This window comes from Scophthalmus maximus, chromosome 7 (assembly GCF_022379125.1).
Source record: "Scophthalmus maximus strain ysfricsl-2021 chromosome 7, ASM2237912v1, whole genome shotgun sequence".
In the NCBI taxonomy this organism is placed as follows: Eukaryota; Metazoa; Chordata; class Actinopteri; order Pleuronectiformes; family Scophthalmidae; genus Scophthalmus; species Scophthalmus maximus.
This window is the reverse complement of record NC_061521.1, coordinates 15,719,692-15,738,705: the sequence shown is the minus strand read 5'-3', so window position 1 is coordinate 15,738,705 and position 19,014 is coordinate 15,719,692. Positions and strand designations below refer to the sequence as shown.

Here is a 19,014-nt window from a genome sequence, read left to right as displayed (position 1 = left end):
AGATAATGTTTTTTTTTGTTCAGCTTGTGAGATAACAAGCGTCCTGAGGCCAGGATCAATTTCAAGTGTGGTCACCCTAAACTCTTGAGCGTATTGCACACACACACACACACACACACACACACACACACACACACACACACACACACACTCACTCACACACACACACTCACTCACACACCGGGACAAGTGTCGTGAATAAGCTTCAGCTAAAAACACTATGATACATAAAATCAGATGACTGTTTGAGCTTATCTATGTCTTTTGTATCTGTCCCTATCCAAATAAACCTTTATTATTACACACACCTCTCTCCTCCCGTGTGGAGCGCTCAGGGAATTAGCCGCTCGGGGCGCGCGCGCGTTAAGCCAGGGGTGGCGGGAGCGCGCGCGGATTGTCTCCCATCTCAGCCCCTGTGCCAGTCTGCGCACCTCGCGCGTCTTACCGTCCGTTTCCATTTCAAAGAACTGATCCTCCACGAGCACCGGTGAGTCCACTTTGTCACTTGTCCGTCATGTGGAGTTCTATGTTTTTAAATCAAAGTGCGCATTTGACCTTTATCACTGTCTTGTTAAGTGTGACAGTACAGCGTCTTTTTTGTTGTTGTTGCCGTTTCGGACATTTGAACTGAAGATGCCTGTGTGTACATTGCTCCCTAAACAAAGCTTGACCTTAAATCCCGCTTTTATCGTTTAAATCCTCTGGTGACAGCAACATTGTGCGCCAGGGTGCTGGAGCAGTTGTTGTTTTTCCATCCGTCATACACAACTTTAACGCACACGAGCGCACATATTTGTCCAATAAGCATCACGTGACAGCTGCCTGGGGATTAATTAGTCACAATAATTCAGTTTGATGTCTTGAATTAGCTTTTTAAAAAATAAATAAAGCTTAGACTGGTGAAGTGGAAAAAGTGAAAGTTTGGTGTTTGTCCATTTGATTATGCACCTAATTTGTTTGAGTGCTGTGTTCCTTTTATAATATTAGAAGGGGGCAAGCAGATGTCCAAATTAGCAATATGTAATCTGCTGTGTTCCAGGATGGCCAGTGTTAGACCACTCCCCTGCTGCCCTCTGCCCTGTTAATGTTGGTGTGGGTGCAGCTGACCCTCCAGCCTCTGGTGTTGAGCTGTCAGCAGGCTTACAGGCCCTTAAGCCCCGCGCTGAGACGCACACTTGGACTCATTTGGGCACTCCGCTTGTCAGGGTGGACAGACGTGGAGGATAAACAAATATAGACTGCCCAAAAAATATTCAGGCCTTTAAATGGATACAAAAAAAGTAGCTATAAAATGTGATATAATATCACCAGAATATACAGTACAATAGGGTGTCCGTTACCACACCCACCATTTTATCCATGTGATCATTAACTGCCACTTGCATTGGGCAGAATTATATGAGAATCATTACATTTGGGTCAATGCAAACTCCAACTCCTAATAGAATAGGTTTGTCTTTCCTCGAACATAATGAATACATTGCAGAACTTAAGTGATCATTTTCTCCTTAATCTATATCTACAAAATTAACAAACAACACTGGAAAAGTAAGTTACTTTTTCTAAAGACAAAGTAGTCGTCTTGAAAAAAAAATCAGGAGAGACCTGGCCAAGAGATGAAACCAAAAAATAAAAACAATGCAGAAACATCATGTACATAATAGCTCAACAGTTGCATGCTGGAAAGAGTAGATACAATATCCAGATAAGAAGCATCAACAAATATGTTTCCAAAACCTCAATAAATCTAGAGTGAAATCCATCGACCAAGAGTGATCCTGTTCCTTTAAACTGATCTAAAAAGATATGATATCATCCCTGTGTTTGTACTCATAAAAGGGGAGTAAATAAGGATGAGAAGAAATATCTGCTAGGAATTGTTGTCTCACTGATGTTCTGGTAGATATTGAATGCCTGCAAAATGAACATGCATATTGATTATGATGAACACAAACACTTCTTGGAAACTGAGTAATTGCAAACACGCATGTGGATTAAATCATATGAGATAAACAAACTTAGGCCTCCATCTTTCTCCAAAACCAACCACAGTAGCACTAAGGGAGTATTTGTAAGTGTATATTTTTTTTGTGTACATATATATATATTTACATATAACTGTGAAACACATCTATAACACTGTCATCGTGTGACCCAAGATAAATCTGACCAATCACAAGACCGTTGTGAAATAACTGATGCTCTTATTTTAAAAACTCAAAACAAACCAGCTGTGATTTGGCTGAGTTGTTCAAAAAGTCCAAAACAAAAGATCGACCAGAATTCTCTTTGAAGATGGACACATGCCAAAACCTTGGAAACCATCAATCTAATTGTCACCCTGTTCTGATGGATTCAAAATGTACGTAAAATCTTTCTGACCTTCTGAACTGACACTGAAGTGGCATATCTGTCATCTCCATGTTGCCTCTGTGTTTCTAACACATGGTAAACAAGGATTACGGTGGATGTGTGTAAGGGGATTGACGGCTGAAGGCCTCTGTGTGTGTTGTGTGTACACAGTTTGGTTGTCTGTTGTTGCCGTATTTGCATGTCTCATGGATTTCCCCGCTGTCTCAGGCGGCTGGAACATGACGTTCCATTGTTGCATGCAGTGGCCTCACTCAATGACACACACACACACACACACAGATAAGTGAATCTGTATTTAAACTGGTTAATAACACAATTCTTTCACACATTTAAGTAATATCATAGGTGTCGAATATAAAGTGGCTCAAATGTGTAGTCGTCACTTCTTAACCACCTGAGGGATTCAGGCGTCCAACAATATGATTACTAAGGATGACATCACTTTCTATCTACATAAATATGTTAACCTGGAACAAACATGAGGCTGTGTCTCTTTTTTTTTATCTCTAAGAGCATTTGCAATGGTGTTTTACTGTATGTGGCAGTGAGAGAATTGACAGTGTTTGAATGACTGAGGTCCAATCAAAAATAACATAGTGCTCTTGAAAAATGAATTGAATGACAATCTTATGGTGAACTGTATTGGGACAGAAAACACAAAACTACTGCAGAGACCAGACTATGTAATTAACTTAAATTGCTAAGATCTATGTGTGTTGCTACCAGTATCATTATCTTTTCTGTCATTTCTTAGCTCAAATTGAGAGGGATTAGTGTGAGAGGGATTTTGTGATTGTATCCAATAGTACGCACAGCGAAAGCGCTACAGTATCTCCCAGTATCTCCCTAAGTTAGAGACCTTATGTTATGTTGTGCAAAATTGGTATCATTATGAAACTGTGGTGGGGTAAATATAGTATATAAGTTGCCTCCTTTAATCAAAGTTTAGAAGGTACTTTCATCGCACAGCCTTTCCTGATTTTACCTAATTATTATTTTTCTTATTGTTATGGTTGGTCATGCTTACATTTCTGTCACACGTGTATTGTTGTTATTATTAAAACAAATTTTTAATTGTCCTCACGTATGTGCTTTTAACTTTGTACTTTGTAACTTTATTATTGTTGTTATTATTATTATTATTATTATTATTATATAGAAGCCTAAACAATGCAATACAAATTATGTGATACACATGTGCTTCTACTAATGAGATCTCTTAAGAATGAGCCAAGTCAAATTACCCAGACAGATTGTGAATGGTGCCGCTTGGATTGCAGCGTGAGCTTAATCTGAGCCTACAGCTTCCATTGGGTATAAAAAGAGACCGAACAGCTTAATTTTGCCTCAGATTTGTCGGTCGGTCTAAAACAGACACTACTCTGATTTTATTGAATTGAATTCCTATGTTTTTTTTCCTTTTCATGCGTCAACAGAGGGATGAAACGGAAAAGAACGTATACCTGTCACCACAGAGATGAGTGAGTCGTCGTCAGTTCACTCACTGAAGCTTATTTCGTTGGCCCGATCTCTCTCCGGGCTTGGGCTCGACGCCGCTAATGGAGGACCCATCAACCCCCCTGGCACCCACAAGCCGCCTCCCCCGGTATGATCGCCTCTGATTGTAAACATTAATATCCTGTAGCGCAGGTTTCCCCTCCATGACCTGGCACACTCGGAGCTTTGCCTGTTTGTCATGCTCTTGCATCCTCGCCGCTCACTTCATTAATTACCTGTGTTGTGTGTTTGTCAGGAGTCCGGCATTGAACTAGGCCCTGGGCTTTTTTTCACTGATGGCAAGAGAAAAGTGGACTACATCCTTTGCTACAAATACAAAAAAAGGCGAATGTCCAAGTCACGCCTCTCCATTGCGTCCAATGGGAGTATACCAATAGTGATACCGGGCCAATGCGAAACAGAAGCCGACGCCGTGGAGGAGTCGAAGCTGTCTGAGGAGGAAAAGGCTTTGATGAGGGAGGAGTTTGAGGCGGAACTACTGGAAGCGGGACTACAGATAGAGCGCGATAAGGAAGTATGTATCTGCTTTCACCATGATTATATTTTCATCTAGACATTCATGGGTCAAAGCCATTCTCAAGTGACTTCAAATCCTCTGGTTGGACAGCTGCCAAACAGGTTGAAGATAAGACTGGGTGTTTCCCTTTTAGCTTGAGGACCTGCCTGCACCCTAATTAAAGAGTGAACTTATGTATATATTATATATATTATATATATACATAAGATATATATATATATATATATATATATATATATATATATATATATATATATATATATATATAGATAGATATATATATATAGATATATATATATATATCTATATATATATATAGGACAATGATCTGAAAATAATCACAACAAAAATAGTAACAATCAGAAATATGTTGCATCTCTCCTGTCATATGCCGTGCAGTATGTTCAAATATGTGTATGTATGTTGTTGTTGTTGTTGGGTACTCTATATGTGTGTGTGTGTGTGTGTATGAATCTTTGTGTATGTTTGTGTCTGTGTGTATGTGGTTGTGAAACACTCGCATGTTAATTCAGCTGCTGTTTTGGTTGAGGATTTAGACCGCTGACCGTTAGTGTGAAGCCAAAGGCCAGATTATCGGACCTTATTAGAGAGTGATCCACTACTTGGAAGTGTGTGTGCTGGCACATGGGTGTATATGGGAGGGGGGTTAGGGGATTAGTGGGTTTCATTTTGATTGAATGGGTAGAAGGATGTGCTCATTGGTCACTGTGTACTGAATCAGTGTGTGGATCTGTAACAGTATGTCTGTGGACAAATATAAACAAATTTAATATCAGGCACACATTTTTTTTAAACTGCACAGGGAAGGATTTATTAGAAAATGTATGGAAGTGGATCTGAAATGCAAATGAGTCAGTATGCTCAGTGGGGTTGTTTGTGTTGGCCAAAACATGTGAGTGAGTCTATATTAGTTTTCCTCATAAAGGAGCAAATCATTTTGTACAATTTCCTTTTTCAGCCAAACTTTGGAAATAACCTTCCTCATTTTGTAAGCATCTTTCCATCAAAATTCACATCCTATGAATAATCGTGCAATGATCGACAAGCTCTGATGAATTTTACTGCGTTATAGGGCTCGTTTTCTATACTTCTCAGGTTCGGGATCTTCTGGGCTTGAAATAATGGGATTTTTAAACAAAACGGCCTCATTTTAACACAAAGTAGTACTTCCACGTTTAGAGAAGGCTCATCTGGCTTCTTCAGGACAAGTAGCAGGAGTAACTATGACAAAGAGGGAGGAAGACAGATTCACAGTTAATCTATCCATACATCCTGCAGTAATAACTTAAAAAATCTAATTTGACGGCTGATGTGAGGAAGTAAAGTATTTGGTGTTTCTCATGTTATGAGTTGTTGTGTCATGTTTGTCACATTTCTTACTAATATGTGTGTATTTGTGCGCAGAGGTCAAATGGCATAGGATTCATTCGGCTGCACATCCCCTGGCCCATCCTCAGTCGAGAAGCAGAGCTTCAGAAGATCAAAGTTGCTGTGAAAAAGGTCCGACGTTTAATAGTCATTTGTGCTTCCTCGTCATTGATATTATGTAATTTTTAATACAAAATGTTTTTAGCCATTTGCAGAAGATTGAGGAGTCTGAGGAGTTGTTGAATGTGAAGTCAAGAGCAACAAGACAGATGTGTAGCACAGTGAACTCAGTGGGACTAGTAGAGTAGATTGGATCAGAAATGTTTTTCTTTATCCGTGTATGTTTTTCATTGAGCAGAAGTGTGAATTGCGGAAACGGACGGGCATCGCTGGGATATGCGATTCCATCGTGGCCAAGGTGAACACGCCGTTTCAACCGGATGTCCCCGACTTCGACGTCCACAGAGACTCGCAGACGCGCGTCCATTTCAAAACTCTCAAACACCCTTTTATCAGAGACAAGCTTCACCTGTGAGTATCTGCTCTGTGACACTCTCACATGCGCACACGTAGTGGAACGGTATCCCCAAAAAATGAACCCACTTTCGGAGTCGCAATTGACTTGTAGTCTGAATCACTAACCTTGGCTGTAGTTCAGCCAAGGTTAGTGATTCAGACAACACCCTTACATCGACGTCACCCGCAGGCATCTATCGCCCTTATCACAACATTGATAGAATTTGGGTTGTTTGCACCAGTGAAATCGAAATTGTATTATCTATACGCTCTATATACTAGGACACACAAACAAAGAACCTGAGAGTTTCCAAAGCTGCAGGTTTGAACGCTGATCCCAGTATGATATATGATGAACAGCTCCATTGTCAACGCTCAGGTGTGTTCTGTCTGTTTCTTGTCATTTCCTTCAGGTATGACATCAAGTCAACAGAAACCGTGTTCGACAATGCCACACGCAGCAGAATAGTGAGTCCCAAAAACACGTCTTCTAAATCTCTTTTCTACGTCACACACGTCATACATTCGAGCGCACATGTGATTCATACTATGCTTTGTTTGCTTCTAGGTGGCTGACATTATTTCACGTACTACCTGCAGACAAACTTGCCAAACCACTGGTGAGTCCTAAGTCTTGTTGTGAGTTTGTCCGTCCTTTTTTTCTTTCTTCTTTCAGCTTATTTGCATGCCATCAGTGCGATTTTGTGCAATCCATATGCCAGCGGTCACGAAACTGACTGTCCGTGTCCGTTGTGTTACGCTCATTCTTCGTGTCACAAGGCATCAACTCGTTATTGGCTCGGGGTGTCTACGTCTCTGCCTTCCCTCTGCATGATGTGAGTAGAACAAAAGTAGCATCGTCCCTAGACACTGTGGAAGTGTTTTGTTTTTTCTCAAGAACTGTTACGGAGATAAATGGGGGGAAAACAGAGGTATCTGAAAGCTATAAAAAAAAAAAGACTATTCCAAAATCTATAATCTTTAATTTTTGTCTACGCATAAAATGTGACATACGGTATAGCAATGTGTCTCGTGTAAAGAGCTGGTTGCTTTTTTTGTCAGGGGTCTTTCACAAGGAGAGGACAGAAAGATCAGCGAAATGACAGACAGGTGGGTTTAAGCGGCCTTCTACAAATTTGACTTAAAACCCAAGAATACACCATTAAAAGCCATGACAAGTGATTTTTCATAATGTGTTCATCCTAGTTGAGCCCCCAGACCAGTCAGAGCTGTGACAAATACATCAGACGTGACAATTATTATTATTTAATGTCATTTAGAGGAGGAGCCTGTTTAAGTCATCGACATCTTATCGTGCATTGTGAAAATAAATATCAATATCAGTAGACACTTTTATGAAATTTCTTGCTGAGCATTCAACAAATACAAATATCAGACATTTCAGGTATTTTGTTTTTGTTGATTAATTATTAATTTATAGAATATGCTGTATGAATTTGAGTTAATTGATTCAGGCCCTGTTGCTACCAAGTCCCATGTGCTGTGTATTTCATTACCAACTCTTATTACCTGGAAATGTACTCTTATCGTGTGCTTGGGTTTCCTTCAGCTCCTGCATGAAGAATGGGCAAACTATGGAGTAATGCATAAATACCAACCTGTGGACCTGATCAGGTACTGACCACTCAGTGCCAACACACGTCCACATGTCCAGCTATAGCTCGTAACTGCATTGTTCAATATAGCTGCTAATAGAGATGTTTTGTTGGAGCGAACCTACACACTGATGGTGTTGCTGTTCAAGAAGTACAAGTGAGGCTAAGGATGGAGAGTTTATCTCAATGATGGTGCAGGCGAGTTCCTCACGTTAGATTAATAATTCCTTGTGTAAAAAAAAAAAAAATGTGAGCAATTGTGAGCAAAGTGTTTAAAATGGAAAGGGTGTGCACTCAGAGGATCACGAAAGTAATAATTATAATAACTTTATTTGTATAGCACTTTTGAAAACACAGTTTAAAAGGGATTTACAGAGTAAAATCAAAAAAGAGCACCGTAAATATAAGAACAACAAACAGAAGATGTGTAAAAACAACATAGAAGATATGACCTTAATTAAATAGTGTAAGATGAAAGCTTGTAAAACACAGGTGAACAAAATAAAAACAACATAAACTCACTATATAAAAGACTCTCTGTAGGAGTGCTGATTTCGCTAACCTAAGTTAGAACTCGGTAATTCAAATTTTGATCGTCCTGTTTCAGTTATTCTCTGGGACACAGCAAACTTCATGGAAAAGAAGCAACTACTTTATATATATATAAAAACCATATCATAGACCATAGTGTCAAGATCTTTAAACGTGTAACCCCAGGTCACCCAGCTGATGCATTACCTTTATTCGAACAGGAAATACTTTGGAGAGCAGATCGGGTTGTATTTTGCCTGGCTCGGTGTTTACACTCAGCTCCTCATCCCTCCCTCTGTACTGGGCTTCATTGTCTTCCTCTATGGCATTTTCACTGTGGATACCAACGTACCGAGGTAGACAGACACACTTGTGTATTCTTATCACAAGTACATAGTATTATCACCATACGTGGCATTGTGTTCATCTCTTTGTGTTGTCGTTTTTTTTTAATTTCAGTCAGGAGACTTGTAATGACAACCTGAACATCACCATGTGTCCACTGTGTGACGGAGTGTGCGACTACTGGCGTCTGAGTAGCGTGTGCTCACTGGCCCGGACCTCCTACCTGTTTGACAACGGAGCCACTGTCCTCTTTGCGATCTTCATGTCACTGTGGGGTAATGCACTCTCCTGATAAATGATGCTGCAGGGATATTTCAATAGGCCAGCTCCTGGTAACACTGGGAACCTGCTCCTATGGGAGCCCCAGGCAAGACAAGACAGAATCTTGGCACCTCAAATAACTGTGTTCATTCGACGGAGAATAAGAGCCAATTTTAAGAACGAGATTTCGAGAATAATGCTGGAATATTACAAGAATAAATGCAGATGTTGGCTAATACTATGGGAATAAAGTCATAATTTAATGAGGAAAAAAATCTAAATATTTCAAGAAAAAGACGCAGGCTCATATTACGAGAATAGCGTTGTTGTTTGATGACAGCAAGTTGTAATATTACAAGAATAAAGTTGTTATTCAATTAGAAAAAAGTCATGATATTTCGAAAGAACTTTTGCCTCCTCCACAAAAGAGGCAATTCATGCAAGTCTGTGTGGTTATGTCTTTTTTTTTTTGTTTTTGCACAATCCTCTCAAAGTTCTGATTCTTATGATAATGTGGTGCTGATGTGCCAAAAGATTTAGTATTTGAATTATGTGTAAAACTTATACTAAAGTATAATTTAACAAGATGCTCCCCATTTTCTCTGATATTGCCTGATACTCCCCATCTAAAATTACAGCTTTTTTCTCATAAGACCCTTTTCTTGTCAAATTACGACTTTATTCCTGGAATATTATGACTTTATTCTTGTAATATTACAACCCCTAATACTCTGTCGTGTGTAACAGTGTTGGTGGATCTATGAAAATCACCGATCTGTAATCATTGTGTTAAAAACAGTGTACGAACACCACGCCGCTACCTGACATGTAAATGTTCTGCCAACCATCTATGAGGTGAATCATGGCTTCTCGTAGTTTGTCTGCTGGTATATGTATTATATTTGTCCAAATTCTGTTAGATAATCTCCAGTTTGACTATGTAAACATAGTCTTTTTTTACTTTCCTCCGTGTGTATCCTCTTATAGCTGCCTGTTTCCTTGAGCACTGGAAAAGGCGACAGATGTGTCTGAAACATACCTGGGACCTGACGAGCTTGGAGGACGAGGAGGTACTTTCTGTACAATAAACACACACACATTCATACACGTATCTCTGAGAGTAGACTTTACTTGTTATCCTTTGTCACGTCATATAATATCAATCTTTGCTTCGTTGGAATTTTTCACTTTCTATTTTCCAAAGCTGGGTTTGTTGAAGTGCCAGGTCAGGCCAGGTGAGAATATTAACCTCGTGGCCCCGGGTCAGTGGTGATGACAGAGATCAGTTGGGGTTTTCCTTGCAGATTATCATTTGTCTCAAAACAACTGACAAACACAAACACTTACGCACATGGCCGCCCATGGATACATGCACTTCTTACCCTGTAAAGGGCTGTAATGGGATTGGCCCGTTCTTAAAGCAGCACACTTGCTGAACAGTATGACACAGCAGGGTCACGACATCAACACTCTGAGCCTAATACAACACTTTCTCCTCTCTCTCTCTTTCTGCGTCTCTCTCTCATATTTTTTTGTCTGTGCCGCCTGAAGGAGCGAGTCCAGGTGGGAAAGTTTCCATAACCTTTAAATGCAACGACGCTGAAATCAAGAAGTGAATTAGGATGTGGTTCATGAAGCTGTGTTCATATTATGTTCATATCAAAAATGCATCTGTATTAATTCAAATGTTTTTGCAAAAGCATACATTTTTGCTAAAATTTCAATACTGGATGGCAGAATGTAAAAAAAAAAAATAATAATAGTAATATTAACATGTTTAAAATAGAAGATATAAAATAGATGTATTCTGATCTTTCAATGACAGAATCTTGTTAAGAATCTGAAGGTGTGTTCAAACCAAACGCGAAGCCGGTTCATAATCATTTTGAAATTAAACTAGCTGCAACATATCTTAAGGCTAAAACCCAGAACACGTCCTGCTATGAGCTACCTCCCCCTTAAAGCTGTAGATATGAGGTCACTCCACTTTGATCCCCTCAAACCATTCCACACAGCAGCCTGCAAAATGCCAGAGAATAGTTGAATAGAAGAGTCGTGTGAATTCGTAGGCTCAAGTCAATGAGGGGCAGTCATTTCTGTAGCTGTAAGTGACTCCAGCCTCCAAAGTGTAAAGCCCTGTGCTGCCAAAACAAAAATAGTTTTGATATAAGGGTGATTTATTACTGACATTTTAGTGCAGCGGCTGTAACATCTGCATGCTGGTTTGTTGCAGGAGGAGCTGAGGCCTGAATACGAAGAAACTTTACAGGAGAAAAAAGACAAGTTGAAGGCGAAGTCTAAGAAGAAGGTATCGTATCGCAGTTTGTTTTCAGACACAACCTTTGTGACTCTGTTTCACAAACCTTGCCCATAATTCAACTAATACATTTTTTACTGATCTCTCTCCCTCACTCTGTGTTTGTTTCTCTGGTGCAGGCGACTCAGGGTGGAGAAGGTAGAGATGGAGAAACGGACCAGATGCTGGCCTCTCAGGTATCACTGCACCGCTCGATGTGATAGGACAGGGCGATTTAAACTTGCTCCATATTTACTGCCCTCGCAGTTATAACGTCTATGATTATGCAACAACATTAGCGAAGGTAGACAAAGTATCTGCCCCTTTTGGGCTCTGCATCGACAGTAACGTTACACACTAACTCGGACTGTGTGAGTTTATTTGTTGCGTTAAGAGGACACCCCCTTCGCCTGCTGCGGGTGGTTGAGTCCAAAGCTGCTTACCTGGCTGAGATTAGCCCAGATTACAGATGGAGAAAAGGGAGGAGGGAGAGGAGGAAGGGGAGGGGATTTCTCTCCTTTCAGATGGCAAACATGCACCAGCCAGAGAACATATCGTCTGTGTGCAGAGCATGTGCTCGACATTTCTGTGCATTATATAGTGTACGGGCACTGCAGCATATATCAGTATGTCTGTCCTGTGTTTTTCCTGAATAACCAAATAGCATGCATGTCTCTTTCCTTGCAGCAGGAGCCAGAGTCTCTGGACATTGAGGATCACCTGTCTGGTTACCTCATCAATGTGTCCACATTACTATTACTGGTACTTTATTCTAATACCCTAAACCATCTGTTCATGTTCTCACTTTTATAACCTGTCCCCCCCTATTAATCCTATAATACCGTCACATCACACAATATTCTGTGATTATGTTTTTGCGAATATCAAGCAATAGGCAGTTTTTTTTCTGTCCTCACAATATTTGTCAGTTTATAACTGTTAATATTTTATTCATCTTCATGATTTCATCACTGTCAATTTCTCATCAATCTACAGTATCAACAGCATTTGATACTGTACAAATCGAGATACTGTACAAGAGTACAGCATTTGATACTGTACTCTACATTTTAGCCAAATCGAAAAAATAACAGAATGCATATAAGAAATACACTGTCATCTTAAAAACAGGATAGTGTCTTACCCTTTTAAAGTTGTGCAAATGTGTCTGCTGTGCGTTCAGATCTTCGTGACCTTCTCGGCTGTGTTTGGCGTGGCGGTTTACCGGATCTGCATGTTAAGTGTGTGGTCCATGAACCCGGATCCGGAAGCCAAGGCCAGTGTGAGGATGACCGTCACGACCACAGGCATCATCCTCAACATGCTGGTCGTTCTGGTGCTGGAGGAGGTTTACGGAGCAATCGCCGTTTGGCTTACTGAGCTGGGTATTGTGTTTAATTCTGCTACTGGGAAAAGGCTGGAAAATTCCTCAATAAGAATGCAGGCACGTCAAGTCAAATTTATTTATATAGCTTGCCAAAAAAAAAAAAAACAGGAGTTGAGTGTCAATCAAGACAAAGGAAAGCAACACAAGCATTGGGAGGGAAAGTGTAACAAGTGCAATGATAGAAACAAAATATGTGCGAAAGAAAAAGACAGAAGATAAGTTAAAAAGACATAAATCATACAAACAATAATGGATTGGAATGAATTGGATTTAACATGATCATAAAATCATGCGGAAAAAACGCAAGATTAAAACAGTAGAATTTATAATTACATTTAAAAGGATCGATCATTGGACAAGATCTGTTGTGGAATGGGAGAATACAATAAAATAATGATGAAGGCGTTAACATGATCATATAGTGTTATGCTGGAAAATGTCTGAATATGTGGACATGGAGTTAAAAGAATAAGAAAATAGTAATATGCTATTTAGGTCTTGCATTTCGTTGTGCTTCTGTTTTGCGTGGACCTGAGGAAGAGTAGCTGATGAGAATCCTAATAAAATCTAATAAACAACTAAATTGAGAAAGAAGCCTTAAAACTTTATGAGCTGGTAGGAAAGTCGAACCAGAGACATATTATTGCGGCATATTGGAAGGTGTAAATAAAAAATGTATTCAGTGCGTTACATTACGTCAAGTTCCTTTTTAGTTGGACTGTATGCATTAGATAGGCTCATGAAAAACACAGATTCGATGAATATAACTTTAATACTGTACAACACAGACTGTTTCAAGCTCTGAGGCCATGTTATTGATTGAGGAAGTTGTGATGTTTTTATGATTGTTGTTTTCCGACAGAACTGCCGAAGACAAAGGAAGAATTTGAAGAGAGGCTGATCTTCAAGTCTTTCTTTCTCAAATCCATGAACGCCTTTGCGCCTATTTTCTACGTGGCCTTCTTCAAGGGCAGGTCTGTGCATTGTCATTTGCCTTCCTTCGCTCGCCCCCTCACCATCCTTTGTCCTTTACTTCTCGTCATGTGACTTGGTCTTCCCCTTCCTAAAGGTTTGCTGGGCGGCCCGGAGATTATGTTTACGTCTTTGGGGACTATCGAATGGAGGAAGTGGGTTCAGCTGCACACGTTAGTCATTATAATTGTGTGTATCTGCAGCGGCGTCTTGAGTGAATGTGTGTTTTATGTTCCACAGTGTGCACCTCCAGGCTGCCTCATTGAACTCTGCATCCAGCTCAGCATGATCATGCTCGGGAAGCAGCTAATTCAAAACAATGTGTTTGAGGTTCTCATTCCGTATGTATTTTTCATTCAGCAAACTTTCATCCTGTGATGTCTTTGCAATGTCTCTACCCGTCTGTCATGAATTTTTTTTATTATTATTTTTTTTTTTTTGCAGTAAGCTGAAAAAGATGTACAGAACAATACAGGAGCAAAAAGGAAAGAAAAGAGCAGCAGAAGATGAAGAGAATGAAATAGAGGAGAGGAGACCGAAACAACAATTTGACAAAGATTTCACTCTTGAACCCTTTGAAGGTGTCACCCCAGAGTACATGGAAATGAGTGAGTCTCTTTAGTCTCATGCTCACTCTTTCAGTCTCTCACTATACTGCAACCACGCAATGTTTTCTTGGTTATTTTAAACTATCTCGGCATGTGTGTGTTTGTATTTTCAGTAATCCAGTACGGTTTTGTGTCCCTCTTCGTGGCTTCCTTCCCGCTGGCACCAGCGTTCGCCCTGCTCAACAACGTCATCGAGATTCGCCTCGATGCCGCAAAATTTGTCACCGAGATCCGGCGGCCTGATGCTGTGAGGTGTAAAGACATAGGTACAGATCACACGGGACCGCATGTCTTTGTGGATCTGAAATAAACTATCCTGTGACTTTTAATCACTTCCTTTATCTTTACTCCACTCTGCCCCTCCATTGTTGTCTCCTTGTCTCCATGTCTGTGTCTGTCTGTCACATGCTTTATACAAATACACACATACACTTGCACACATGGACGAACACACTTTCCTTTCCCTCTTTGTCTTTTTCCATGCTCATGCTCTATCCAGGGATTTGGTACAACATTCTCTGTGGAATCAGCAAGTTCTCTGTCATTACCAATGTAAGTGTGTGTGTGTGTGTGTGTGTGTGTGTGTGTGTGTGTGTGTGTGTGTGTGTGTGTGTGTGTGTGTGTGTGTGCGTGTGCGTGTGTGTGTGTGTATGAGAGACCTCTGGCAAAAAAGATCTTCTAATGGTGTGTACAACAATTTACTTGAAATCATGATTAGTGATATTTCTCTTTGTCGTATCCATGCGAGCCTGGAAAAATCTAAATTTATTTAAACTATTTAATTTAGTCGAGTTTGTTGACTACAATTTGTATCTTTTCTTTTTCATTGCAACGTAGTTGCAACACGACTATGACAGTGAATGTGTTTACAATATGTAAAACAGGTGAAATTGATAGTTAGCAAATCAATCAGCTCTTTGAACTCACAAGACAAAATGCTCCAAAGCCAATATGTGTTAAAACTCTGAAATCTTTAAAGACTTAATAATGTGAGGCCTCACATAACTCCTATATGGGTCAAACATGCCTCAGGAGGATTCATATAACTTAGGAGTATACATGTGATGATGTCAAACAAAAATCCATCTTTTGATGGATGAGATGTTTTGCCAGCGGTAACTAGTTCAGGGATATTTGATATATCTACGACGATCACACCTGTTAAGTCCCACCACTTGTCTTCCCAGGCGTTTGTCATCTCCTTCACGTCGGAGTTCGTTCCACGCATGGTTTACCAGTACATGTACAGTGTCAATGGCACCATGAACGGATACACAGAGCACTCGCTGTCCTACTTCAACGTCAGCAACTTCCCGCCAGGCACTGCCCCCAACACGACCCTCATCTCCGGAGTGTCAATGTGCAGGTCAGGGTGACTCTCCTTGACCCCCTGAATACCTGGAGCTTCATGTAAATCCTTGAGATTGGCAGCTTAACTCTGACTTTACCTAAATCCCAAACTTGTCTGGAGTTTTTTGTTGTGACATTTATAGCAGGGATTTACTGAGAATTTGTAAGAATTGGAAAGATTTTTTTTCCTGCTAATACCCACACTTGTCTGTGTTTTTCAGGTACAAGGACTACAGAGACCCACCCTGGGCACCGGATGCGTACACCTTCTCCAAGCAGTACTGGTCCGTCCTGGCAGCGAAACTAGCATTTGTGATATTCTTCCAGGTATGAAAATGTGTATTATCCAACTGTGGCTTTGTTAATGTCATTCTAAAATGGTGGTGGTGTCTGACCTCCAAGTCTTTCTTGGACACCTTTGCACCTATTAGCTATATGGCTTCCTTAAGTGGTTAGAAGCCCTGATGTCTCTGTAAACAAACCCTATCTTGGCTACATATTATTCTTAACACGTGATGCCACAGATTAGAGGGAACGCACTGCCTTTTAGTCTTCATCAATACTACTACGTTTGCTTTAAGTATGCTGATCAGTCTCGTATGGCTGACACCCAGTGAGCTTAATGGGTTAGGTATCTCCTTGATTCAGCAGAGAGGTGCATCCTTACAGAATATGTATAGAGCATCACTTAACTTCAAGCCTACCTTTCAGATACTCTTAATTATTATTAATTAATAATTATTATTTTCCTTTCCCTACAGAACCTTGCCATGTTCCTCAGCATGTTGGTTGCCTGGATGATCCCAGACGTGCCGCGGTCTCTGCGGGAACAGCTGAAGAAAGAGAACATGATGCTGATGGAGTTTCTTCTGAATCAAGACCAGGAACCATTTGCCAAATCTCACGGCCCCAGACGCTCCCTCCCCTGCTTCCTCCCCAACATAGACATTGTGGTGGAGGCACCGCTAGAGGAGCTGGAGGATCAGGAAGTGGAGGAAGAGGAGGAAGACGCTGTTGAGGTCAACGTGGAGGAACCCAAAGTGATGAGCGACAGTGATCCAGAGTTGGGGAAGCCTTTCATGGAACTTGGAGGAAATGGACAAACGCTGCGTGAAGGGAGAGAGGAAGATGACGGTGGGGAGGTGGGAGGGGGAGAGAATGAAAAAGATGGAGAATCTGAGGGAAAGGGAGATGATGAGCAAGAGGAGGAGAAGGAAAAAGAGGAAGGAGGACAAAGAAAGGAAGATGAAAATGAAGTGGAGGCAGATGAACAGAATGTTGATATTGATCTGGTCATGAGCGAGCTGGGCCTGATAGGTGAGAGGATACACTTCATGTAACGCAGCTCTTACAGTATATTCTCTTAAGCTGTTTTCAAACATGAACTCGAACCAAACCCAATTTTGACACGTTCGCAGAAGCAGGAAACTTTCTGGAACATTCAGGTGAGGGGTGGCGCCTCAGTGGAGCGCCCACTCGCTCGCTGTGAATCTTCCAGGGTTATTCCTGCTTTACTCCCACATTTTCAGTAAATTTTACTTAAAGCGGCTGGCGGAAAGGTTTAGGAAAATGCCCGAACTTCAGTAAATGTTTGAATGCAGCTTTAGATTTGCTCTCCATTTTTAAGGTCACATTAAGTTTGTCTTATTTGTGAATGTCTCTTTTCTTGTCACGTAGATGGGGAACCGTCCACGAGCAAAACCGCAGATACAGAGTTTCCCCGCCCGGGCTCCAAACAGGAATACCAGAGAGAGCGGGAGCCTCCGTCACATCCTTCGTCCAAAAGAGGCTCATCTGAGAGTCTGAAGGGCGCCAGGGCACAAGTTACAACATCAAACATTACCGAGAGGCTTTTCTCACTGATCGCTCCCCCTCCTCCCAGAGAGCCAGGCGCAAGGGCAAAGGCCCGTTGCTCCACCCTGCCTTCCCGCCACAGAGGGGCTGAGGCTTGTTACGGCCTGCCACGGCCCAGCCACTCCACCAGCCTCACCAGGTTCCAGCAGACAGGCACACTCGCCCCCCTGATTCCCCGGGGGTCTCCGATATTGGCCTCGCCCAGCCCATTCTCTCCCTCGCACACGCCGGTGGCACCTTCACCCCCACATCCGCCACAGTCTCCGTCGCTCAACTCGGGGTCCCCGCAGCCCAGAGCCCCCAGTGAACTGTTCGCGCTGAAAGGCCCTCCACCCCAAAAGTCACGCTCCAGGGGCAAAGCCCGGTGCTCCACCCTGCCCCCACGACAAAGAGCCCCCGGGCCCGAGGAGCATGCCACCAAGCCTAGCCATTCAACCAGCTGCACGAAGCTGGGAGATCGCATCCCCCCTTCCCCCAGTGAACTGAAGCGCAACACGCCGGTATGAGGAGAGTCTGAGGGCAGAGGGTAACAGAGGGAGGGGGGGGGCTATCCAGATTAGCCTCTCCTGTCTGTGTCTGGAGCCTCACCCCTGAAGAGAGACCATCCGGGCCAACTGCACCTTTCTATCCTCTTAATGTTCACCGAGATCTTTATGCCGCTCACTGGTTCAGTGTTGATCCTGACAAGGGAAGTGCTGGACAATTCAGAGAAAGACTGCTCTGGAAGCTCTCCTTGCATGCCCCCAAAGAAACACAGCTTGAACATTAACTCTTTCTATTCTTTTGTTTTTCTGGTTTGATAGTTTTTTGGGGGTTGTTGTTTTTTGTTTGTTGTTGTTGCCCTTTTATCAGTTATTTTCAGTCCCATACATGCAGCAGTGCTGCCGTGTACTGTAGACCACAGGAAGGTAGAAATGTATACAGCACAGTTAGTATCAACAAGTATGCTTGTAGATTTATAACAGCTCAGGTTTTGATATATAAAAAAATGTAAAAAAATTAAAATAAAAGAAGGACAAATTTTTCAAATCTCACTTTCCTTCTGAACTCCTCAAGGTCGTGGAACTGTTGCATCTCCGACTTGACACGTTTTGACACTTTTGACAATTGACTATAGGTTTTTTTTGTCAATTATTCATGTAGACAAGGTTTAGAAATCATCCATATCATGTGCTAGAGGCGACGAGTAACACCACATTATCCAGGTACCACTATTCATAGAGGACAGGCTGAGATACACAACAACAACATTCATAACATGTCACAAGTAAATCCTCGCTAGGAGACTCGGCAGAGATGTTGTGTTGTCTCTGTTGCCCCCCTCTGGTCTGTGGTGAACCATCACGTATGTTATATTTTAATGTTGGTGCTCACTGATGTGTTGGTTTACGTTTTTACCCCTATGAAACGTGGCATTTTAGACCACTAAGAAGGGAGAAGAAGAAAAAACCCTGTCCTTTGAAATCATTTGCAGAAAAAAT

At 41.5% G+C, this 19,014-nt stretch overlaps 1 protein-coding gene across 2 annotated transcripts; it reads left to right on the top strand.

The window, feature by feature from the left end:
- The first annotated feature begins 153 nt into the window (after positions 1 to 153).
- Positions 154 to 18,725, top strand: LOC118315517 (anoctamin-1). Of its 2 annotated transcripts, XM_035642861.2 has the most exons (28): positions 154 to 487; positions 3,810 to 3,979; positions 4,127 to 4,405; positions 5,834 to 5,929; positions 6,156 to 6,328; positions 6,727 to 6,781; positions 6,882 to 6,933; positions 7,094 to 7,149; positions 7,376 to 7,423; positions 7,884 to 7,948; positions 8,682 to 8,816; positions 8,920 to 9,080; positions 10,054 to 10,136; positions 10,618 to 10,629; positions 11,300 to 11,374; positions 11,503 to 11,559; positions 12,050 to 12,124; positions 12,546 to 12,747; positions 13,612 to 13,723; positions 13,819 to 13,876; positions 13,962 to 14,062; positions 14,166 to 14,329; positions 14,443 to 14,595; positions 14,829 to 14,881; positions 15,517 to 15,695; positions 15,901 to 16,006; positions 16,441 to 16,996; positions 17,357 to 18,724. In XM_035642861.2, the coding sequence occupies exons 2-28, from the start codon at positions 3,851 to 3,853 to the stop codon at positions 18,037 to 18,039; spliced, it is 3,918 nt and encodes a 1,305-aa protein (XP_035498754.2). In that variant the 5' UTR covers positions 154 to 487; positions 3,810 to 3,850; the 3' UTR covers positions 18,040 to 18,724. The 2 variants fall into 2 exon arrangements, with proteins under 2 accessions (XP_035498754.2, XP_035498755.2); XM_035642862.2 differs by lacking the exon at positions 154 to 487 and having other exon boundaries at positions 3,819 to 3,979; positions 17,357 to 18,725.
- The last annotated feature ends 289 nt before the right edge of the window (positions 18,726 to 19,014 follow it).

What these genes read in the sequence shown, in the direction of transcription:
- LOC118315517 (XM_035642862.2), top strand. Translation starts at nt 3,851, where the DNA reads ATGAGTGAGTCGTCGTCAGTTCACTCACTGAAGCTTATTTCGTTGGCC. An exon ending in AGATAGAGCGCGATAAGGAA is followed by an intron (nt 4,406 to 5,833) that starts GTATGTATCTGC and finishes ATTTGTGCGCAG; the next exon opens with AGGTCAAATGGCATAGGATT. An exon ending in GATCTTCATGTCACTGTGGG is followed by an intron (nt 9,081 to 10,053) that starts GTAATGCACTCT and finishes ATCCTCTTATAG; the next exon opens with CTGCCTGTTTCCTTGAGCAC.